Below are 26,134 nucleotides of genomic sequence, written 5' to 3' on the forward strand. Positions count from 1 at the left end.
GCCAGGTGTTACATGGGCGTCCCCTTGGTCTAGTCCAGCCACTCGGGTCCTCAACAATGAGGATCCTATGATCTGGATCACCCTCGGGGAATGGCACCACATGGCTGTAGTGCCGTAACTGATTCTCCCTCACAATGCAAGTAAGGTGCCTCATTCATGACTCCATGAGCAACTGCTCATTTGACACAAGGTCAAACCAGTGGTACCCAAGGATTCGCCGAAGAGACACAACACCAAAGGAGTCCAGTCTTTGTCTCAGGTCATGGGATAATGTCCATGTCTCGCAACCATATAGCAAGACAGGAAACTACCAGGACTCTAAAGACTGGGACTTTCATCTTTTTGTATAGATATTGGGAGCACCACACACCCCTTTCCAGTGACCTCATGACCCGCCATGCTCTCCCAGTCCGTCTACTGACTTCATAGGAAGAATCACCAGAGACATGAATGTCACTGCCAAGGTAAGTAAACCTCTTGACAAGATCCAGGCCTTTAATGACCTCTTGGGCACAGCCATCAGCACACTGAGAAAAGTCTGTCTGCTGAGAGAATGTTGACCTTGTTGGGAGGTTTACCTTGAAAATATTATTTTTAAAAAAGTTAGACATCTCCTGGAAATCGATGAGCCCATTACTCCAAAAACAAATTATGTTAAAAGAAGAGGGGAAAAAGTGTGGATTGAACACAAAAGCTGTACATGTAGGGTATTAATGTCAGATTAATGGGACAACTCATTTGCTGAATTGACCACCTCTGCTCCCCAAAGTTCCTCATGTGGCCAATAGTCAGATATCGCTCTGTTGGAGTCAAGAGCAGTTAAATACAAAACATGCATCTTCAGCTCAAACAGTTCCTCCTGTTTGCTCAATCATTCAGTTCCTAATTGGCTTTTATAAAGTTATATTCAATACAAAAATGTAATTATTGAATTCCTTGGTGGGATCTCCCCATGGAGATAACAGTTAGGGACATCCCAAAATGAAGGATGACACGGAGTTCTGGGGGAGTGATAAACTAAACTTTAAAAAAAGATAAAGTAGCAATGTGAATGGAAAGAGAAAGGTGTAACTAAAACAAGATGGCTCAGCGAGAAAGACTGAGTTTGGAAAAAAAAAGTGGAGTTATGAGAAAGATGTAATAGAGAAGAAAGCAGAATGTTGGTATGCTTATAGTAATAAGGGAAATATAAAAAAAATATATTGGATCAAAGAACTTGACAGATTATTGAAGTTGGAATTTGACAGGAAGATGGAGGAATAAATTGAGTGAAACACAGGAAGAACATGGAGATGTGGAGAAGCACGCCATGGTTGCAGAGACAAGAATCAGTAGGTTTATTACGTTAACCTTTTGCTGTAGCTGACCTTGTCATTGAAGGTAACATTAATGAAGATGGGTACTATACATGCATTAATGATGAGAAGGTGATGGAAGAGTTAAGTGGACATTTCATTTGGAGGACATGAAAGCAACCAGAAGTCCTGAGCGGTGAAGGTGTGGCCAGAAAGAACAGTCTTATAATCCACAACATAGCCTAACTATGTCTGCTTTTTGAGGGCAAGACTAACAGTGTAGAATATAACCAGAAGAATTTCACAAACATGCAAACTTCAAGAGGCCATGAAACCATGCTGCTGAATTGCCCCCTACCCAACCCACAGTCTTCTCTTCCAGTTGATCTGTTATCTGCATCGTGTGAACATGCTTATGCAAAATTGTTTATGTTGCTGCAGCAAGTACAATAGAAGTTGTGAAAATATAAGGGCCACAGTGTCCATTACTGTTAATTTCTCCCAACATCCAGAAGGAAAAATGCAGTTCTGCAGCTTGGGCCTTCCCTCCTATATTTGTTTAAAAACATATTAGTGCTCGCGCCTCCAAATGCAGCCTGGTACTTGTGCAGCTCTGGGTCCTAATAATGAACTCACAATGTAACAATGTTCTATACATATGCACCATCCCATAAAAAGCAGTCCAAAGGTTCCATCACAGATCCCCTTTCCATCTTTGCTTCACTCACAAGCCAGCTCCTATCTTTCTATCAGCTAAACTGAGCTCATCCTCAGAGCAGGAACTGTGAGCAATGTAGTTTAGATCTGAGGTATGTCGTAGGTAGTCTGTCTGATGCACACGGTCATCATCCTCTTCCTCCTCCTCTTCCTCATCGTCTTCTTCCTCCTCCTCCATGGCCACGTGGCTTTCCTCTGTGAGTAACTTGTCTGATACTTTAACTCCATGCTGCTTCTCATTTTCTGCTTGGGCTGCTTGCTCCTTTGCTTTCCGACTACGTTTCCATTTCATCCTCCTGTTCTGGAACCAGATCTTAACCTGTGAAGACAGAAGACAGCTGATGACAGTTGGTTATGCTGCAGTGGAAGGCAGCACTTAGACAAAGCTGTACACTGCAGCATAGGAGGTGGGAAGCTTGTAAAGGCATATTAAGGGTTTGTGATGTCTACAGAGAAGCAGAAAGGAATCTGCGGGTGATAACATAAAAGCAATCATGGCAATGATGTTCCAGATGCATCCCAGTGTAACCTGATTATGCATTGGTAGACCTAAACATGAAGTGTAAACATCTAATACTAATAGGAAAACTGCCTATTACACTCTCAGCTGTCATTGAGCCAGTATGTTTTATTTTGATTTAGCAGATAATCTTTATGTTACAAACAAGGATTACTGAGGATGTTACATATACACTACAGTACAGTTGCCAGGAAGCCTACTTTGCATCTCACATTCAGTACAAGGAAATGGTGTGCCAAGAGAGAGCATGTATGGCATATCTTGTGATGTTAAAAAGTCAGAATGCCTCTATGTCATATATTGAAGAGTTTAAAAAGCAGTGTATTTCACTGCGTCCTTAAAGGTCGTGCATAGAGTTGCAGATGACTGTTGCTTCTTACACTAACGAGCCAAACACTCTATACAATTAATGTCATCTCATTTCACTTTCTAAAACCACTTTTCCTGTTAAAGATTGTGGTGGCAGCAGGCCAAGCAGGTCAACCCAGACTTCATTGGCTCCAGCTACAGATTCTAGCTCTTCCTTGGGAATTCCCAAGCTTTACCAAGCAAGCCAACAGATATAATCTCTCCGCGTGTCCTGGGTCGACCACAAGGTCTCCCTACAGTGAGATGCACCCAGAGCAGCTCTAGGGGGAGCCACGCCCCAGGGGGCATCCTTATGACATGCTCAAACTACCTCAACTGGATCTTCTTTATTTAGAGGAGCGGCAAATCTACTCTAAGGCTCTCCTAAATTGCTGAGTTTCTTGCCCTATTGCTGAATGTCAGCTCAGCAACCCTCCAAAGAAACTTCATTTCTGCCACTTGTACTCACAATCTCATTCTATCGATCATTACCCACACCTCATGACCATAGGTGATGACAAGGATATAGATGGACTGGTAAACTGAGAGTTTTATCGTTAGACTCAGCTCCCACTTCACCACCACGGACTGGTACAATGCCTACATATAATTTCTTGCACTGAAAAGTCAAAATGTCTATGTGCTGCACACAAAGGATAAGCATACATGTGTGGCTTATTGAGGTTAGGTTTTAATTAGTTTGTTTGTGGATGTGTAAGTGAATTGTGCTTTATTTTTGGGAGGGGTTAACTAAAAGGTGGGGTGGCTTTAAGTAATTCAGGTTGTCTAGGGTGTGGGCGTTGTGTACATGTAGAATTCACTGTTGATGATTTATTCTTTATTCACAATCGTGAAAGTGATGATCTGTATAGTTTACTCTTATTAATGAGTTATATGTGGATTATTGTGGGTTTAGTGCGTAGTTGATTTGTGGGTTTTTTATGCATTCTTTTTAGAGAGGACCCTGTTGGTATAAGGCATCCCAGTTCTTATTAGGCATTTTAAAGGGGTTTGTTGTATTTGATTATTAAGGTGCACAGATTGTTCAGATTCAAACTGGACCCAAAAGCAAAGGTCATGGCAGTGAATGTTGTTGTGAGAGAGTGAGCATTTGCTCATGTTGGACAATTCTGGTCATTACAATGTGATCTATTAGCAATAAATTACTTTCATTGACAAGAAACACATCAAGCATGAAGTGTAATAAAATAATTAATAATAATTCATTTCCTGACACCCAAAAAGTCTGCAGAAATAAACCGTCACAACAAAAGTGTGAGTATAAATGGCATACACTGACATGACAGAATACATGAAACACATTGAGGAGGCACAGATTACAGATCTAATATAATAAAGTACTGCAATGGGGGCCTACAACACTACAGGTCTCACAGTGAACTGCCAAAGAGTCTGTATGCCACGTACTTGAATGGTAGATAGTCTGATTCTTGTGAATTACACTGACATACGCATAGCATATGTCATCCAACAATATGGCTGAGAAGTGACCCAAGCCTGTACGGTTCCTTTGGGAAATTGTTTGTCCTGTTTTGTTAGATTACAACCATGAAATAAAATTAATTTTCATTTGGATTTTATGTAATGGACTTAACAATAAAGTTCAAATTGTTGAAGTGGAATGAAAATAAAATACCTTGTATAAATTGTATATATAAAAACACAAATAAAAATGAAAAAGTTGTGAGCGCATACGTATGTATTTGTCCTATTTGCTATGAAACCCCTAAATAAGATCTGGTCCAACTAATTAACTTCAGATGTCACATAATTAGTTGATTAAGATCCACCTGTGTGCAATCAAAGTGTCACATAGTCTGTCACAGGATGTCTGTATAAATAGACCTGTTCTGAAATGCCCGACTCTGCAACACCACTAAGCAAGCAACATGAAGAACAAGGAGCACTCCAATCAGAGACAAAGTTGTAGATAAAGGTTGAGTTATAAAAATATGTCCCAAACATTGAATATCCCACTAAGCACCACTAAATCCATTATAATAAAATGGAAAGAATATAGCACCATTACAAACCTGACAAGAGAAGGCCACCCACCAAAATTCAAAGACAGGGCAAGGAGGGCATTAATCAGAGATGCAACAAAGACACCAACGATAACACTAAAGGAGCTGCAAAGATCCACAGGTGAAGATGGGAGTATCTGTACATAGGACCACTTTAAGCCATACACCACACAAAGCAAGGCATTATGGAAGAGTGGCAAGAAAAGAGACATTGCTTAAAGAAAAAAATAATATAAAAAACACATTTGGTGTTTGCCCAACAGCATGTGGCAGATTCCCCAAACACATGGAAGATGGTTTTCTGGACTTTTTGGCCATCCTGAGAAAAGCTATGTGTGGCACAAACCCAACACTTCTCATCATCCCTAGAGCACCATCCCCACAGTGAAGCACGGTGGTGACAGCATCATCCTGTAAGGATTTTGTGCATCAGTACGGACAGGAAAACTGGTCAGGATTGAAGGAAAGATTGACAGCACTAAATGCAGGGCAATTCTTGAGGAAAACCTGCTTCAGTGTGCCAGAGATTTGAGACTGGGATGAAGATTTGCCTTCCAACAGGACATTGACCTTAAAAATGATGCTAAAGCTACACTTGAGTAGTGTAAAGGGAAATATTTAAATGTCTTGGAATGGCCTAGTCAAAGCCCAGACCTCAATCCAATTGCAAATCTGTGGCATGACTTGATGATTGCTATACACCAAGGTAGTCCATCTAACTTGAAAGAGTTGGAGCAGTTTTGCCTTGAGGAATGGGTGGAAATCCAACTGGCTACACGTGCTAAGCTAATAGAGACATTCCCCAAGAGACCTGCAGCTGTAATTGCAGCAAAAGGTGGCTCTACAAGGTATTGACTTGAGGGGGGTGAATACCTATGGACACTCATAATTTATGTTTTTTGTCTTAACTATTGTTTATGTCACAATAAAAAAAACATTTTGCACTTTCAAAGTGGTACACATGTTGTGCAAATCAAATGATGCTAACCCCTCAAAAATCTATTTTAATTCCAGGTTATAATGTGACAAAACAGGAAAAACACAGAGGGAGATCAATACTTTTGCAAGGCACTTACAAACCTTTTGACTTGGCCATTACATCTTGCCTGAAGAAGGGTCCTGAGTTGCCTTGAAATCTTGCATATTGTAATCTTTTTAGTTAGCCAATAAAAGGTGTCATTTTGCTTGGCTTTTCTCGACTTGGCCATGTGAAACATATCTCACATTGTCAAGTGAAGAGGTTAGTAAGTTATACCAAGACTGCATGTTTGACAAAAGAATAACAAAAAGCCATTCATTTTCCACTTACTGCTGACACTTGGAACCATATGGAAAGGCTGAGAAGAGGTGCTGCACTTTATGTTAATCAGTTGTCGTATATAAGAGATTCAACGTTTTATGATAATAATAAAACTGGTCTGGTACAGAAAAGGGCTAAGGCTCAGATGGAGCATGTATTAGAGTGCTCTGTTTGAGAAGAGTATAGTGAACAAGGTGAAATAATTAACATTATCATCAAAATCTTTAGGATGGTTAGCATTGTGACTGCTGGTATCTATTCCAACTAACTTTGTTTTCAGTGGCCAGTACCCATCTTTAAGTTTATTCCTTGCTATAATTATTTATCTTATTTATGATAAGTTGCAATGGACCTGTTCTCATCAAAATGTATCTTATTTTCATATTCTCTTATGGTGTGGAATGAAATCCCATGTGTGATTACCATTTTTGGAAATTTAGAAATATTAACACTAATATTGTTAATTTTGTTTTTAAATGTTGTCCTTCCAGTTTGTAACATTACCAGTTCGGTTCAGGGCCAAAGGAAATTGAAGTCTATTTTGGCAGCACATGGTAAAATGCAGGAACTAATCCTGGATGAATCATCAAGTCCATTACAGAATATATTTGGTGGTTTTGTCACTAAGCATTTACACTCTTTATTGCGTCTGAGTAGTGTTTATTATTTGAACTGTGATAATAAATAAGGAAGAGATGTGCAAATGGTGTTAAACCAATGTGAACAGGAGCAGCTTCAGGCTCATTCACCCATACACTAATCATGAAACATCCAATAAACACCTACAAGAAATTCATGTAAATTAATCTATTCCACTGTATTTCATATACAGTAAATATTAAGTAAAGGAGTTAAATTTATGGTAGATACAGAAGGAAGAAAAAGAACCAGCCACTGGATCACTCCATGTCCACAATTCAAAAACGCAAAAGTTGGATATGTTGTCACACACTTTTTGATTATTTGCCAGGTACCTGAGTCTCAGTGAGCATCAGTGACGTAGCTACTTCAAAACGCTTGGGTCGTGACAGGTACTTGTTGAGCTTGAATTGATTCTCGAGCTCCAGAAGCTGTTGGCTGGTGAAGGCTGTGCGTGGCCGGCGACACTTCCCCATCAGACCAGATTGTGGCGAAGCTGTAATTTAATAATGAAACAAAATGTATCAAATTAGTTTTGGCAATTAATTCATTTTTCAAACATTTACTTTTATCATGAAGTATCGTGGGAATCTAAACTTTGGATGCAAGACAAGAATGAACTCTGCATGTGATTCTTTCGCCTTGTTCCTGATAGAACATTAATATTCTCATTTCATTACAATTACTTTCAGTTCATCAGCTATAAAATCAGCCTCTGACATCAGGACGTCATGAAAAGTCCTGCAAAGTAATAAAAAGGCCCTCTTTTTGTCGTCATGAAAATACAGGAAAACCCTTTAAGCATGGAAGAAAAAAATCTGCCATAATTTAAATATTTAAGGTAGGCAGATTTTTTTTAACTATTAAAGAATGTTAATAACTCTGTGAACTGCCTTGAGCATGGGAAAGTTGCTATATAAATAAAATGTATTATTATTATTATTAATGTGAAATCATGAGACTTTGTGCCTATGGTCCCTGATGTATGATTGTACTGGAACAGCAACACTGATGTTGTTTCAGGTAAAGCCAAAACACAGGGCTATCTGTTTAAAATAAGAGAATGTCCTTTGCATGTGGGATTAAAATATAGGACCTAAAAAAGTCATGGATCAAACACGCAAACTCATGGGAAGGCAGGAAATCCAAGGCCAACCTATCAAACTATGAGGCAGCAGCACTATTTACAGCATCAACAGGCTAAAACAAAATCTGTCCTTGAAACTGAATAATTAGACTAAAACTGTCATCACATTACACGACTTCTAGTCGGAGGCGATATTAAACTGGACGATTGCAGTTGCTTATTTAGTTGCCTGAAGATATCAGATTACACAATTCAGAATCATAGAGGATGACAAACCGCATAACGCTGCGATAATTTTCCAGTACAGTTCCACATTTCGAAATTATCCTGAGGTCGCACCTCTTTCTGACAGCCAATAATGTACTGTCTGACCACACTGGTGCTGTAAGAATGATTTCCACATCAAGACAAGTTCAGTTGCAATCTTGACCTTTTTTTCATTTTTCCATAATGTTACGATATGTAAAACATGAGAAATCAGACAGATGAGCCTCTCTTCTATTTTGTAAGGTCCAAAAAACACACTTTCCTTGTTTCCTTTTGCCTGCAATATATGCTTTGCACTTTCAGGTGAGCACTCATTGGTTGTCAATTCTCACAAACGCAAGAGTCCACCACTAATATTTAAGACAGAACCAAACCTGTTGGGGTGAGTAGTCAGACTGAGTCACTGAGAGTGTCTCAACAACTGGAGGTCACATGAGTCCATCGTAACTGCCCTGATTTGCTACCATTATGTTAGTGATGTCTGAGACTGAAAATCACTGGAAAACAGTGTAGTGTGACAGAACATTGTTATGTACTAGAATTCATTGCTGAATGATATATAAACTATTCTGGAGAATAGCATAAGAATCTCTAAAGAAAAATGTGCAAGTGTACAGACTGTATACATTGAGTAGCTAACAGTTTTTAAAAAGGAGTGCATATCAAGTCCAAATGGATATACTTCTAGACTTACTGAACGCACACATAACACAGAACATGCTCAGTTAAAGAACAAAGTAACTGTAACTGCTGAGCTCGCTTGTTTATAGAATAGAATCATATGCAACCAGTGTAGAGATCAGAACCAGCAAAGCTTCCAAAACTCCAAACCTAATGAATGAAATAATGGCATTGACCCCCTTCTACACTAAACACTTCTGTCGATGAGATCTGTAAATCTGTCCTACCCTAAAAACAGACCCATCTGTACAACAATCCTAGTTGACCCAGTGCCAATCAAAATAATCTGCAGATTTGTCATAATACACACATTTCTTTCCTACAAACAGATCCTTGGAGATAGCAGGCTAACTAGTCTTTTGTATACTGATGAACAACAATACAAAGCCCCATCGTATGAACTGTCACATCTAGAAACTCATGTCATATTTGGAACAACAAAATGCAGATTGATAAATATAAAGTGTATAACAGATAAGAAAACAGGTAGTGCATCACAAGTGTACTTTATCAAACTCTTTGTTGTATCACAGCATGCATTATAAATCAATTAGGTGTTAGTTAACAAATTGATTAAGTGAACTGTGCTACATTTAACACACTTATTATTTTGCAGATATGTAAAATGAGAATGTTGCTTAACAAATTGATTAAGTGAACTGTGCTACATTTAACACACTTATTATTTTGCAGATATGTAAAATGAGAATGTTGCTTAATTAAGATGTACATATATTTATCAGCCAGGAACATTTCTAAGTTGACTTTGAAATAAAACTAGATCTGCTTTTGTGAGGATATGGCAGCACCAGCTAACACTACCACATCATAGCTTCTGTATGACTGGGCTTAAAACATGGGACCAACAATTGTCTAGGTAACGCCTACACAATTCCCTCACATCTTTCTGGGTTTGTCTCTGTATCCTACATGTTTACCCCCACAGCCCATAGACATTCGTATTAGTTTAAACTGGGACTGTTTCAGCGATTGCGGATGAGTGCATTGGAGTTTCCCCCTGCAATGGGCTAATGCTTGGTCCAGGGTTGGTTCTTGTTTTATGCTATCAAGGTAGACTCCAGCTTCCTACATACCCATGACAAAAACCTTGATTTGACTTAACACGAATAAGTGAAAAAATGGAAAACAAATGAAGTCTTGAAAAATACAGTGAAAAAATTTGATGTTAGAAAATATTTTTTCTAAAGTAACTAAAACATCTTTTGAATTGTGTAGTAAGGAGTCTAGCAGTATATTAAGATGCTGCATGTATAAAACACAATGGAAGAATGAACAAAGTATCCAAAAAAATAGGACACAAACAAAATACTGCTCCTGCTCTGGGCATAATTGTACACCATATTGCCATGCCTGCCCAGTAAGCAGCTCCCCAGCTCTCATTGCCATAAACAAATTATTCACACTCTTGTATTTCCATTTCCAGAAAAGGCTGCAGGGATCTGTGGTATCCGGGGTGTACTTCTCCAGGCAGGTGGTAAGGCTGTCCTCCTGGTGTTGCAAGCAATCTTTGCTTCCATTTGGGAGACTGGCATCATCCCAACTGACTGGAAAACGGAACTTGTCATCCCTATCTGGAAAGGGAAGGGTGATCGCCTGGATTGTAGCAACTACAGGGGGATAACACTGCTCTCTGTGCTGGGTAAGGTCCTTGCTAGGGTCATCCTCAATAGGATCCGTGATCACTTGCTTACTTACCAGCGACCGGAACAGTCTGGTTTTACGCCTAAGAAGTCTACCATCGACCGCATCCTAGCACTGAGGGTTCTCATGGAGCACAAACGCGAATATTGATAGAGTTTCTTTGCAGCTTTTGTTGATTTTTATAAAGTTGATCAGTGGGACATCCTGAGGGTTCGCGGGATCCCCTTGAGGTTGCTCGATATCATGGCCGGCCTATACACTGGTACTGTGAGTGCTGTGCAGAGTGGAGGCAGAACCTATGCATTTATCCCAGTTGATTCTAGGGTTCATCAGGGGTGTGTTCTTGCTTCTACTCTGTTCAGTGCTTGTATGGCCTGGGTGTTGGGCAAGGTTGTGGGGTCCAGCGGCTGTGGGGCATCTTTTGGTGAAGAAAGATTCATGGATCTTGACTTTGCTGACAATGCTATGATCTTCGTGGAGTCAATGGAGGCTCTGATCGGGGTGCTCATGCTTTTATCTTTTCTCGCCTTCATTACTGCAACTTGCTGTTTTCTGGGATTAGCAAATCCCTGATACGCAGGTTACAGATGGTCCAGAATGCTGCTGCTCGCTTTCTGGTTGGGGCAAGAAAGTCTGATTCTGTTTCTCCAATATTAGTTTCTTTACACTGGCTGCCTGTCAGTTTTCAAATTGATTTTAAAATCTTGTTGCTAGATTTTAAATCTTTACATGGGCTTGCTCCTGCCTATTCATCTGAATTGTGTGCTTTACACCAGACATCTAGAGTGTTTAGATCTTCTGGTCAGTTGTCTCTTGTTGTCCCTCATACCAAGTGTAAAACTAAGGGGGACAGGGCTTTTGCAGCTGCTGCTTCTCGCCTGTGGAACTCTTTACCTCATTACATAAAGGAGTCCTCTACAACTGAACTGTTCAAAACAAGATTAAAGACTCATTTCTATTCACTTGCTTTCCGTGACCTTCAGTAATACTGATGGTTTTCTCATTGTGATTATGTAATCTTACTTCTATTTATTATTTATTTTATTTATGTTCATTTATTTTATTTCTATTTATGTTATTTATGTTAATTGTATGTTTTTTCTTCTTTTATTGTAAAGCACTTTGGCTACAGCATTCATATGTTGTTTTAAATGTGCTATATAAATAAATTGACATTGACTGAGCGAGGAGTCTGAGTGTCTGGGCTTGCGAATGTCCTGGATAAAAACCAAGATCCAGGCCTTTAATGACCTCTTGGGCACAGCCATCAGCAGTGTGTCTGTTTGCGGATAGAGTGTTGACCTTGTCGGGAGGTTTACTTACCTTGGCAGTGACATTCATGTCTCTGGTGACTCTTCTTATGAAGTCAGTAGACGGATTGGGAGAGCATGGGGGGTCATGAGGTCTCCGGAAGGGGTGTGTGGCGCACCTGATATCTATGCAAAAGGACGAAGGTCCAAGTCTTTAGAGTCCTGGTGCTTCCTGTCTTACTATATGGTTGCGAGACATGGACGCTATCCAGTGACCTGAGACAAAGACTGGATTCCTTTGGTACTGTGTCTCTCTGGAAAATCCTTGGGTACCGTTGGTTTGACTTTGTGTCGAATGAGCGGTTGCTCATGGAGTCCCGAATGAGGCATATTACCTGCATTGTGAGGGAGCATCAGTTATGGCACCACGGCCATGTGGCGCGTTTCCTCGAGGGTGATCCAGCTCATAGGATCCTCAATGTTGAGGGCCTGAGTGGCTGGACTAGGCCAAGGGGATGCCCACGTAACACCTGGCTGCGGCAGATAGAAGGTCATTTCTGGAGGGTGGGACTGGACTGCGTGTTTGCCTGGGGGGTTGCAAACCAGGATCCCGAACTGTTTCGTCATGTGCTGGGTGCGGCAACGCACTGTACCAGTGCATGCTCCCCAACTTGACTTGACTTGACTTGTATTTCCATCTTTTTTTACCTCTAAACGTATAACTGCTCTTTATTACTTCCAGTAAATCCTCATTCCAACACCTTCCAACTCTGGCTCAACTGTTTCTGCCATCAGGTAGATTTTACACTTGTTGTCGGGGATAGCTTCCAGGAAAGCTTGGGAATCTCTTCCAGGGTTGGGGAAATCTTAAATTTACTACATAGAAGTCCTTGCAGCCTCTGATAGCCTAGTGCTTATGAAACTTCAATAGCCCTTAAAAGGCTGACTCTCTTAAAAAGCTTCTGAGCTGCCTTTCTCTAAGAGGTAACATGGATCTATTGTAGTTATATAACTGGTATCCATCCAGTTCCCACCTTTTAAAAGACAATAAGTTGTATTTTCTTTAACCTGGAAAAACTTGCTGTTCCATGTTAATCAAGTGAATTTTGTCCTCCTGCCGCCTTGCATAACCTCTCTCTCTGTCTCTCACTCCATATAGAGGATCAGACATATTAGTTTCTCTCTTTCACTCAGTTTCTCTCTCTCTGTCATGGAATAGTGCCACTACCTATTGTAATGTCAAGCAACAGACCATATAGTCCCTAATATCCCCTGTCTCCTCATATCAATTTCATATCTTTCTCTGACAATATGCATCTTCTCCCTCCCTCCCTCTTCTCTCTGTTCTAATGGGTTTACCTCCTCACATCCTGCTATTGTACCTTCTCCTGGAAACAACTTCCCAGCCATATAATTCTTCACAAATGTGCTTGACAGATCCAAATACTGTAATTGTTTTTACTAAATTGAAATATTTTCCATAAATTGTTAACTGGATTGCAGTAAAATCCAGCAGTATGAAATTTGTGAGGCATGACATCTGCTAGAAAATGATATACAAACTAGCCACGGTACTAGTCAAAGACAAGTAATTGAATGATTTAAAAATAACTTGATAGCTCTTGCCCTACGTGTACCTTTAGTGCCTTTCCATCGTATTCAAATGTGCTTGAACATCTCTTCACCTGTGCTCCTCCTCTTGAGCGCGTTCCCATAAAGCCTGCTTCTCAGACTCTGTCATATATATATAAGGTACACGTAGGGCAAGAGCTATCAAATTATTTTTAAATTATTCAATTACTTGTCTTTGACTAGTACTGTGGCTAGTTTGTATATAATTTTCTAGCAGATGTCATGCCTATATATATATATATATATATATATATATATATATATATATATATATATATATATATAAAGGAAGGACAACAGGCTTTAGGAAAAAGCAAATTGGCAGATATTGAACCAAATTTTCTCCCCATTTGCTTTTTCCTAAAGCCTGAGTCCTCATTGTCTGTCCAGGAGGGTTACAGTGGGTATCGACTTTTTTATTCAATTATTTGGCTTATTTAGCCTATTCACTCTATTTGTTTACAGTGTTTTATTGAGACTGATCCTTTATGATTGACTTACAGGTGCAAATGAGACCATGTTTATTGATTGCTATGTGTTGGTTCATCTTATCATTTATGTCTCATCATTACTTAACAGCTGGTTACAAAAAAGAGATGCATTTAAACAAATATAAATGCAACTGCTTCAGAGTTAAGGGAGAAACTAAGAGATCTGAAAATGTACAAGTGGTTGAATGAAAATGAAGTTTAAATACATGAATTTCACTAACAGCAATGATTGACTTCTATTTAAAAACTAGTTCTATTGAAAACATACAGCTTCTGTAGGTCTCAAGAATTGAAACTGAGGACCAGTAATTTAAAAAGGTCACTTCAACTGCAATAAACAGAATGACTTTGACAGCATAAATTTAACAGAAGAGCATCAGTATTTTTATGAGTAGTTTTAAGGATGGATAAAATGTTAATACTTGAGCAAAAATAGATGTGCTAGTCATTTTTTCCAGTAATAAGAGGAACACCACCAGGATTACAAATGTAGTCAGAATCAGAGTAAAGGATCCACCATAGCCACTGACTGAGCATACAACCCTAGAGTACAGGTTTTATTATGCACTGCCAAAAACTATGAAGGATGACTTAAAAATAAATAAATAAATAAATAACCCTTCATAGTATACAAAAATCTAAAAAAAAAAAAAGGGTAGTGCTACTAATAACAAGTTCTTGGTCACCAAGAACATTCCCCTTATACACATCATTTCATCCATCCATGTTCTGAACCCAACAAGGGCAGGAGTCATCACAAAATCATCTCAAAATCTCTTAAATCCTGGCTTTTTAGTGGCATTTTACTGGGTTGTGTGGTTCCTTCTATGCCCATTGCTTGACATAGAACCATTTAATTTTATGGATGATTCTTTGCATATTACATGGACTTTTGAAAAGGTTCTGGATATGTGAACAAAACAGAAATCTTTAATGTCAGGTAGGCTACTGATAAGATACTAACAGAACAAAAAAAACCTAAAGTTAGCAGCAAGAGTCTTTTAAAATTAACAACCCATTAGCATTTCACAAATTGGTTATTTATTTATTTATGTAGCCTGTTATGGATCTAAACAAATAAAATTTCTTTCTGAAACCTCCATGTGGATAATTCTTTTAGGAACTAAAAATGGTTCCCATGGCATACAGTATAGCTCTGAAGACCACTTTGGCACCACTACTTATTAAGAGTGGGGTCTTGATATACTGTAAAGCTCAGTATATCTGTCCTTCTTAAAAATATTTGACTTTAATGAAAATAATAAAAAAAAAAACTTTGTTTACTCCATGTTAAGACTTTGTAACTTCGAATAATAAACTAACTTTTAAACTATCAGGATTTATGTGTGTCTTTATATTTCTATAATGTGTAGACATTTATGTCCAATTCCGATAACGGAAATTACATTATAACGACAAGCAAAACTGCGGGTGACCCTCGTGATAAACCCTTTATATTTTCAACACATATAGTTTTACGGTGCACTTTCAGATAGATTATATGAATCATATCACTTATTATCGTGCAATGAGGTTTTAAACTTTGGTATTTAATGATCAGCAAAACAATGCGTGGTTATCTGTTGTGATGAAAAGATATTCCTACCCGATAAATCGCTAACTTGTGTAAATGCGCTGCTCCGTGGCGCGTTATCTTTACGCAGTAAAATCCAACGTGTCAAAGTCACACAAAGAATGTTTGATAATAGGACAATCTGAACTAGACAGATGGCCGTTTTAGTCGAAACGCTTTTAGTATTATTCTTTTAAAGGCGGATTTTTTTTTCACATGAAGATACCACCAGCCTTGTAGGATTATAGGACAGCCTACAACTTGAACAACAATGGATTTTGTAATATAGAGTGTAATGGACAGCGAGGCAATTCAGCTGAAAGAAAAACAAAAAGTTAAGTGGTTGCTGCGAATAAAAGCACTCTGTCAGTTCGTTTAAATATTCTGCTGAATACATGAACACCGTGATACTTTAGCGTAACATCTACTTCTGACGAAATAAAATCCCCTGAACAACCGCATTTATTAGCGCCTGAACGAGACAAAAAATGCTCTTGGAATTAAAAGTAACTTAGTTTCATTTTGATCAACTAGTGTACACGGCCATAAATCAGATAATACGTGTATGATAAACTTTTACGAGGTGCTTTTTCTATTAACATATTTAGTATTAAATTAGACGCTATATATCTAAAGGTAGGTTTAGACTTTATAAATTATTAATTCACACCGCAGTTTACCTGGCCTGAACCTAAACACCTCTGTATTAGGATAGGCTAGTAGCTGTCTAAATCTTGTCAAATTTATGGTGAGGATTATTTAACATACGTTATTGGCAATTTTAGGAAAGGTAGCATACAACTAAAATATTCAGATAGATGTTTAAAAATGTTGCTAATATACGCTTTTGAAAGTACCTTTTTTCCAGTTTGATTTGTCTGGTTTATTTGCTCCTGTTTATAACTATATACGTGATACTTGGAGGCAGATGTAACAACGCATTGTAGCTGTGATAAAGACTATCTGTATTTGGTGATGCTGTATATGCTGTGTATATCGAAAGCGGGTTTGGATAAAATAAATATTTAATGTTTGTTAGTATAAGAACATATATATATATATATATATATATATATATATATATATATATATATATATATATATATATATATATATATATATATATATAGTGTACGTTGGTATTTGATCAATTACATTAGATTAGGTAGTCTTAGTTAATCCCAAGGGGAAATGTAGATGAATACAGCAGCAGAAACATTTAAAGTGAGATAGACCCATAAAACAAATAATGCAATAAATTAATGTATATCGTGCAAAAAATATTGTAGCGACGGACGGCACTGACTTCCCAGGAGGCTTTGCGGCGCTGCATCTAATATTAGACTGTTAATTATGATTTTTTTAAATGTTGGGGTTCAAACAGTTCTGTTTAATTTTAGTTTGTAGCTTTTGGAATGTTCTATTGAAATTAAATTTGGGTTTTGGGTTTGAGTTTACCTATCACCTCTAATCGATGCTGCCTGTTATGTGTCCGTAACGGGTGTCAATGAGGAAGTCTTAAATTTGAATATTGCCTTTTGTTTTTGGTTATTTGTATTACTTGAATGTACAACGCTACCAGTATAAAAAAGGGCAAAGAAAAATGTTTTTCTTGGTAAATCGAGCGTGTCTGTTTGTCACAATATCGTATTTTACAAGAGAATGTGTTTTTTACAGAACGTGACATATGAGCGGAATATTACAATCAATGAAACAAAAAAGTCATTCTCGTGATGAAATGATGATTAGAGCTACAGCGTTTTACGTGTATAGTATTCATCAGGCGTGTAGTATATGTTGTGATTATAAATATATACATGGCCTGTCATAAATGAAATTATGTTAAAAAGATTAATAAAAACAAAATATTACATAAATGCAGTATGTTGACTCCATTTCTAAAATGTTATACTGTTGTATATCAAGGAGAGTAAAGCAGAGTGACCCTGAATCAAAGTATTTAAAAAGTGATTCCGACTCTATTCCAGATGTGCCTTCTCACGGCCTGCCCACTTCCTGCAGCACACCAGCCACTGTTTCAGTTATATTGCGCCTTTATTACCGGCACATTGTACGAATCCATCCATACTTTACATCCTCGTTTCGAAGTGTCGCTAGGCCAGCAAGTTGTGAGTGTTCACATTTTCAAATATATATTGTGAAATCACTTCGATTCCGTATGAGCTCTTACAATTCGTGCGCCTTTTACCTTCCAAAACCTGCTAGGATTTTGCACGTTCCCTGACTTCGTGCTCTGGGGTTTCTCACGGCTCTCCGATAATACTTCCACAGTCCAAAAACTTGAGACAGATTCGGCTGGCAACACTAAAAACTGCTCCAGTGTGTGTGTGGGTGTGCGTGTGTGTGTTACAGACTGTGTCCTGGATCTGCACTGGTTCATGCTTTGAATCGGATACAGCAAGAAAACCTCCGGCTTCGTCTCCCTCAGATCTAAAATCAGGTTAAGTGGAGATAACGTGTCGTTAGGTCAGGAATATTAAAATAATGATACGCTCTACTTGCAGATATGTTTGTCTTATCCAATGAATAGTCTCTTGCAATTCAACTATCACGTCATTGTTAAGATAATAATGATCATTGTCATTGTTATTTTCTAACCTGCTTAATCCAGACCAGGGTCGCAGGGGATGCTGGAGCCTACCCCACCTAGGATAGGGTGCAAGGCAGGAATAAACTCTGGGCAGGGTGCTTGTTATTATTATTAGTAGTAGTATCAGTAGTAATAGTAGTAGTAGTAGTAGCAGCAGCAGCAGCAGCAATAGCAGTAGTGCACTGGATGAAACGGAAGAGGACGACATCGAGTTAGAACATTTTTCTTTCTTTACGAAATCAACAGTGTTTACCTTTACAGCTAGACCAGGGGTGGCAAACTTCAGTCCTGGAGTGCCGCAGTAGCTGCAGGTTTTCATTCTAACCATCTTCTTCATTAGTTTTTGCTGCTAATTAACTTATTTTGCCTTAATTTTAATTAACTTGATTTAGGCCCCTTAGTTGTTTCTTTTTCTTTAATTAGCTGCCAAACAATAATGAGACACAAAACAAAATGCCACATGACCAGCTCACCCGTGCCCATCACACAATATCTGAAAATAAAGAATGGTGAAGGTCTCAGTAAGGTTGATCTCTCAGGTCCCCAGAAGATTTTCACAATGTTCTTAGAAAAAACAGAAAATCAACAGTTATGGAAATGTCTGCTGTGTCAGAATGAGAGCAGCAACAAGCCATAGAATTAAATAACGAGTTTAATTAACAGCAAGAATTGGCTTCTCGTTAAGAAACTAGTTGGAGTGAAATTAGTTGGAGTTTGAAGCCCTAATTTAGCTGGTCAACTGTTGACTTTTTTCACATTTGATTTCTGTTTGGCTGTCATTTAATGAAGAAAATAATTAATTCAGAGCACTGAATCCTTAAAAACAGGGCTATTAAAATGAAGGGAAAAAGAAGTTAATTAGCAGTGAAAACTGGTCACTGATTAGGAAAAGGGTTAGAATGAAAACCTGCAGGCACTGCGGCACTCCAGGACTGGAGTTTGCCACCCCTGAGCTAGACTATTATTTTTATTAAACCTAATTGTTGGTGAAGATATATTTTAACTTATTTTATTATTGTTTTAAATGTAATTTTTCGACCAGTTTTCCAGTTGGGGGACCTAAATAAATATAAATATTCTCCACTCAATATACTCGCTTGTCCCTCCAAAAAAGAAAAAAAAAAACAGGTTATTAATAATAATAATAATAATAATACGTTTGATTTATGTGGCCTCGATAGTACTGACTCCATCCACCATGTACCTGTGCTAGCAGCGGAGGCGGATTTCAGCAGTGCCTGGCACAATACAGAGATCGGTTCTGGACAGTGCCAGTCCATTAAGAGTCCCAAAATAAAGGTCAGTCTCATCCAATTTCAAACTCATGGCCAATCTGGAATGGCCTGTTGCATCTCACACAATTAAGACTTCCGAAGGAAATGGAGAAAATGACGAAAACACAAAAGAACAAATACATTTCTCACAGAGGGTTACTCGTAATCGAACTGCAATGTGTGGGCTACCCTGATGCTGTAAATCTTATAAATATGTATTTGTTCCTAGTTGCGGTACACATTGCATACATTTCACCTGAAGATTTTCTAAATTATCAGGGGGATATAAGATATACGATATTAAGAAAATATATCAAATTTGTTGATATTTTGAAAAGATTCATTTTCTACAATGCTCAAAAAGACTTCGATAACGAAAGTTACGACTTCACTTACACGAGTCAATGCTTTCATTGGGGATATCCAAACGTGAGATATCAGGGCTTCCACAATTAGTATAGCAAATCTATTATTTGACATAGCAACACCCTTTTTCTTTTGTGTTTGCCCTACTCGGATACCATCAAACAACTCTAAACACCACTTAATTATGAATCATAAAAGTTAAAAGATTTAAACTCGTATATATATTGCATGTTTATAACATGTAGTGCAAATAAAAAATACAGTTTCACATTCCCCAGAGGCATTACAACTGAGGTTCAGTACTGAGAGGATATCTTAAATACAGTCAACATGTTCTACGGTATTCATTATAACGAACATAATCGCTTTCTTATGAAACGTATTAAATCATCAGATAACTGATTTCATAGTTCAAATTCCAGTGAGTAATTGATGTGGCATTGTTCGTTTCTACAGTAATACATATACTGCTGTAACAACATATGAATGTGCCAATATAAACCGTAAATAATAGACTGCAGAGATGACTTTTAGGCAGATATCTTTGTGATTTTCTTTTCGTTTTTACTGGCTATTCTGTTTTATCCATCAAATGTAATACTTAGGAAACGGCCAGAAATCGCACGGACTTTGTTCCCGTCCAGTGATTGATTGTCGTTGTCGAAGTCCGCTGGCTGTCCTTTCGTATACGCGGAAAGAATGGCGTTTGCTGGAAGTGAATAAAACAAATCTTTATAGCGGATTTCAGAAAATAGAAACAAAGACATCAATACACATACGATGGCTCAGACCTATTAACAAAAAACGTAATAATGCAAAGTTTTTAAGAGAAAGATAATCAAGATTTAGAAAGGACACCCTGTATATGAGGAAGCACGTTTTGAACTTTTTAAAAATCAGTTTTCATGGATTGGTATTTCTAAAGATGGATTGCCTGAGAATACAAATGGTTGTGCATCGTCTAATTCTTTTGTTTCCAAGTTTGTATTTAAAATATATATACAGAATATTTTATAATTTCTAACATATAAAACATATAACAAGGTATTTAGTTTTGATTGGTATAATGTATGGTAAATACCAATGAAAGTCATATCAAAGATCGTTCAGTTTGCATAAAGATCACCATGTGTTTATCCAAAATAATTCAACGTTTTGATTTTTCTGGTCCTCAATGAATGCAGAATTTACAACTGTTTCTTTTTTATGTTTTCCAACGTGCGCTCAGTCCTGCCGTGGTACCCCCTGACCTCCCGGGACCATGGACTGGATTAAAAAGATCTGAGAAAATGTAAATGTAGGAAGACATAATTGCAAGAAAGGACGCTGTTAAGTTACTGCATATACTCTACACGCCTAATAACGCTATACTTGGACATAAACCGCTTTTTAAAATTTTATTTGATTTAGTAAACGACAAGGTAACTAAAATTACAACAGACGTTAAGCTTTAGCTGTTATTTAGCTTTTATTGTAATATGAATGTCCCACTTTTTGCATATTTGCAGATTGTATTCCACTGGCATGCTGTTTCTCTTTTTCATGACTCATTATAACAATTTTGTCTTCATCGGAATTCTTAACTTCTTTCAGTTATAGGGGGCGCTGTACAAATAAATCAATTCTACAAAGTGCACGATTTATTATTATTATTATTATTCCCAAAAACTAGGAGTACTCAACTGCAAAATATTTTCCTGAGTTTTCGGAAACTGAATAGAAAGGATTTAGAAAATCCATTAACTCATGTTAATAAATTAACTCCATATATATCGTTATTTCAGTTCAATTTTATTTTAGTAATTTGTTTTGCACGCATTACTCGATGATTATGGTAATATATATATTTTGTCTATCATTATTTTGACAAGACTGGATTACCAATGGTGACAAAACCTAGTGACCTCCGCTAGCTGTCCCAAAGCCAAAAACATTGGGATAAAATTAAACCAATGCTGAAATGATCCTTGGTTTGATCTAATTATATATTACAAGTTTCAGAGAAAATTCATAAATAATTACATATACTGTATGTATAAACCTATAAAACCACAAAATGCGAAGAATCCTATTCAGTAGTTAAATACAAGTATGTGGACATATCAATCAAGGACATATACGTAAAGCTCTCAGTACTCTCACTTATGAGGCCGTACAATTTGATTATTTAAAAGAAATCTAACGATTGATAAAATGTATAATGGCTGTTGTTTTTTTTTTTTTTTTTGCCATTTCAGATTTCAGCATTGTTACTTTTAACGAAGACAAATAAATTCAAGTACAGCACATACCAAAACAGAGTCGTTTTCATAACCAAAAACGTATTTTTGTTACCTTTGGGGAAGAATGGAAATACGAACAAGCTGTTCTTATGTATAAGACTGATCGTGCATGAGTCCTGGTCGATCGGAATAATTGAATTAGGCGCCCCTGCACAGTGAGTGATTCAGTATACCTATTCCAAAGACATCGCGACCCAACTGAGACTTATTTCCTGTTTTTCTGAATAAATTAACAATTTATATTTACGTGAAATTAGTTAGGTCTAACACTCCACCCGTAAATAACGATCCACGTTCTTACTGACACAGCAATTCTTTATAAGCAAGCATTAAACTAACTTAAAAACGTTTTTAAGCTGTATTCCAACATGACCGGGTACCCCTGGCACGGATACGTCTGGTACTCACAGGTGTAGTCGGGCAGTCTGGGCACCATGATTCCTGCACGAATCCAATGCTCGAGGGGAAACGAGCTGGCTGCCGCCTTGAGGGTGTCAGGGTAGGACTGCGCCAAGTGTGGGAAGGCAGAGTAGCTGAATGCCGGATGCTGGGCCGCCAGAGCTGGGACAGGGTACATGGGAGCAGGGTAAATGGCGGGTATAGTCCCGAGTCCAGAGTGGGGCAGACTGAGCAGTCCTGGTTTAGGAATGATGCCTGTTTGGAATGACATGGCCCGGGGGGAAGGTGTTTCTGTTCGGATCCCAGGCCCAGGGCTTTCTTCAGGTCCATCAACACTTAGACCAGGAGATGCCGAACCCAGGGCTGCCCTTGTGGGCTCCTCAGCCAGTAATGCGTCAATCCTGAAATTCTTTGATTTTTCCATATTTGCTAAGTGCTTGCGTAAAGAGAGAGAGAGGGAGAGAGAGGGGGGTAGTACACGACAGAGGGGAAGAAAAAGAACTAGAGAGTGAGAGAGGGAGAGAGAGAGAGAGAGAGAGGAGAATTCGGCACTCCTTCCACAAATTGGAAGCGATCCGGGTGACTTCAGAGCTCCTTGTGCGGAAGTTTTTCGCGTACAACGGTTCGATGTCACAAAAACTGGCCAGTGCAACGGCTGTCGCTGTCACATTAGTGCTGCTTGAGAACACCTTACGAACTCTGTCGAAGCTTCTAATGCTCGAAGCGACGATGATGAATGTATCTTTGTCAGAAACCAGAAAACCAGCTCTTCTCTGTACTGCTGCTTGGTAAAGTGCACGTGTCTGGTCATGTAACACTTTTAACTACTAACTGCTTTCACTTTCCATAAGAAACAATACGCCTTCACATGTCCGTTCAGTGCTCGAATTCTCTCTGAGACACATTTCTTCAGGTCTCTACCCTCCACTCCCTTTCCAGTCTCCAGCCTCTTTGACAACTCGTCGACTAGCACTCAGTTCCGAACCTTTAACCCATCCTCCTTTTTCTTCAACTCTCATTGGCTTTTTCCCGAGCCCCAAAGGACAACTATTTTGACAGTCGACAACTCCTAAACTGACAGCAGTCTAATTAACTAATTACACCTCAATTTAGATCCACCCATTAAATGGATCATTTCCTTTTACATCGCTGTTGTGTTCAGCACCTTTGTTCAACTCTCGCTGCTATAGCGGAAGTGCCCCTCTCGGGCCAGGGACTCGCTGTATTATTAGGCACATCTGTCGTGCGCTTTCGCACACTGAATGGTCTCACCAGAGATGGCATTGAGAAAAGTAAACCATTTACACAGTAGGAATTGCAACAGATTGTCAAACGCAGTGCTGACAGCTCTGAACTTGACTGGCTGTTTAACGGTGAAATATGAGAACAGAATAATGATCATATACTGTATAAAGCTAATCGGCGATTTCTTTGTTTTGATTTGGCATACGTGTGCGTGAGTATTCTTTGCGATTGAATGAAATTGGGTGCTTCTTTAACCCGGCAGGGCTCCTGATCATTGACCCCCAATATAAAGTAATACGACTTTGTAGTTCCAACTCTCACGGTCACTCATAAACTCTCCAGTTCTCCACGAAATCTATTCAGAACAAAACGGGTTCAGAAAAGGAAATAATTTATTATGGAGCATTTAATTAAAATGCAAATAAACCACAAATGAAATGATCAAATTAAGAGAAAACCTTTTGGTGTGTTTTTTACAACAGAAAACATGCATGCTTCCTGAATGTATCATCGTTCTTTTGACAGTATTTATCTTTTACTTTATAATGAATTTATTTTAACTTGATAAAATAGGGCTGCACAGTGGTGAAGTCGTTTTATGTTATCTTAACAACAACAGCAGCATTTATTTATATAGCACATTTTCATACAAATAATGTAGCTCAAAGTGCTTTACATGATGAAGAAAAGAGAAAAAAAAAAAACAAAGTAAGAATTAAAATAAGACAACACTAATTAACATAGAGTAAGAGTAAGGTCCGATGGCCAGGGAGGACAGAAAAAACAAACAAAAAAAAAAAACTCCAGACGGCTGGAGAAATAAAATAAAATTTGCAGGGGTTCCATACCATGAGACCGCCCAGCCCCCTCTGGGTATTCTACCTAACATAAATGAACAGTCCTCTTTGTATTTAGGGTTCTCGTGGAAGGACTTGATGATCATGGTCATGTAGACTTCTGACTTCTAACTGATATAATACTCCTGTAACAGTTATAACTGCGGTGGGCTGGCGCCCTGCCCAGGGATTTGTTTCCTGCCTTGCGCCCTGTGTTGGCTGGGATTGGCTCCAGCAGACCCCCGTGACCCTGTGTTAGGATATAGCGGGTTGAATAATGGATGGATGGGTTGGGGAATGACTGACTGACTGTAACAGTTATAAAAAGTAAATTTTGTTTTGACAATTGTCCATGTGTTTATTTTAGATAAGGTAAGCCAGAATGTTCGCAATGTTAAAGCAATGGTAAAGCTATATACTGTATATTATTTTAAAGGTCAAATACACCGTTATTCTACACTTTAAAAAATAAAAAGCATAGATCGTTCATTCTTTAGCTCTTTTATGGTTTAAACAAATAATACAAATATAGCAGAAATTCCAGTTTCAAAGTGTGGTAATAGCATAATGTTAAACTGCATGCAAATAATGTTTCCCTATGTACTTAAATCCGACCAAGCAGCTCGTAATTTGCATTCGGGACGTGTAATTATATTTCATTACATTTAGAGTCGTATCTGTGGGTTGATGATGTTGTCAGCCCGTAAATTACCTCGTTTGTGATTAACCTCCTCAGGTGTCATCCGTGAATGATGGTGGCATTGCTTGGAGGTCAGACAGTTCTCTCCGACAGTACTGTGCAGATGCTAACGTATGCTAGTTTCGCAACTTATTTAAAACCCTGATAGAATTTTGTTGATAAATAGCTTATTGTTGCGCCAATAATGAAACTTTCATGTTCTAATTAATAATATGGATTTCTGTTTATTCCGCCGCGCTTTGAAACCTCGGAAAATTATGATACAGAATGGACTTAATTTATGTGCAGTTGTACCCTCATAAAAAATTTAATTAAAAGGTGACACATAGAATAATATTGTATAAATGCAAGGTAAGTTTCTTTCTTTTTGTGAAGAATCGACGGCTAAAAACAACAAAAGGGAAAAAAGTAAATAAAAGGCCCAAACACATGGATACTGTCAATGGCGCCGAAAGGCAAGAATTATAGAAAGGTTATCTAAATATCAACTGATTTACATTTTAATTAGTTGCTTTTAACGACTTACTAATTTTTAAAATATCTATACTACGTTACAATTTACGAGATAAGATTTTACGACTTAGAATTGTACATAAACTGTAAAACAATGCATTACAAGACGCTATTTAATTGTGCTTTGCCTGCATTTCATTTTTGTAAAACATAAAAGAACAAGTTTATCTTCTGGACTATTACTGACGGAACTAATTTACATATTTATGTCGATGATGAATTTAAAATCCCACAAATTGAAATACGACGCTGTATTATAAAGGGATATGCTCCATTAAGTAATTGCTTCACATTGACACGGAGTTTATAAAGGCTTATGTATGAGATTCACCTCTCGTAGATGTAGACACTGAAACGATTTAAAAATGAAGTATTTAAGGAAAGTAATATTTGACAGTTGC

The 26,134-nt window shown here is 38.1% G+C and overlaps 1 protein-coding gene across 1 annotated transcript; it reads right to left on the reverse strand.

Moving 5' to 3' along the window:
- Positions 1-850: 850 nt before the first annotated feature.
- mnx2a (motor neuron and pancreas homeobox 2a) lies at positions 851-22,930 on the reverse strand. The gene is made up of 3 exons (XM_028808338.2): positions 22,449-22,930; positions 7,200-7,360; positions 851-2,331 (listed from the first exon to the last, which is right to left on the reverse strand). The coding sequence occupies exons 1-3, from the start codon at positions 22,861-22,863 to the stop codon at positions 2,020-2,022; spliced, it is 888 nt and encodes a 295-aa protein (XP_028664171.1). The 5' UTR covers positions 22,864-22,930; the 3' UTR covers positions 851-2,019.
- Between the last annotated feature and the right edge of the window lie 3,204 nt (positions 22,931-26,134).

Source organism: Erpetoichthys calabaricus, chromosome 8 (assembly GCF_900747795.2).
Source record: "Erpetoichthys calabaricus chromosome 8, fErpCal1.3, whole genome shotgun sequence".
Lineage (NCBI taxonomy): Eukaryota > Metazoa > Chordata > Cladistia > Polypteriformes > Polypteridae > Erpetoichthys > Erpetoichthys calabaricus.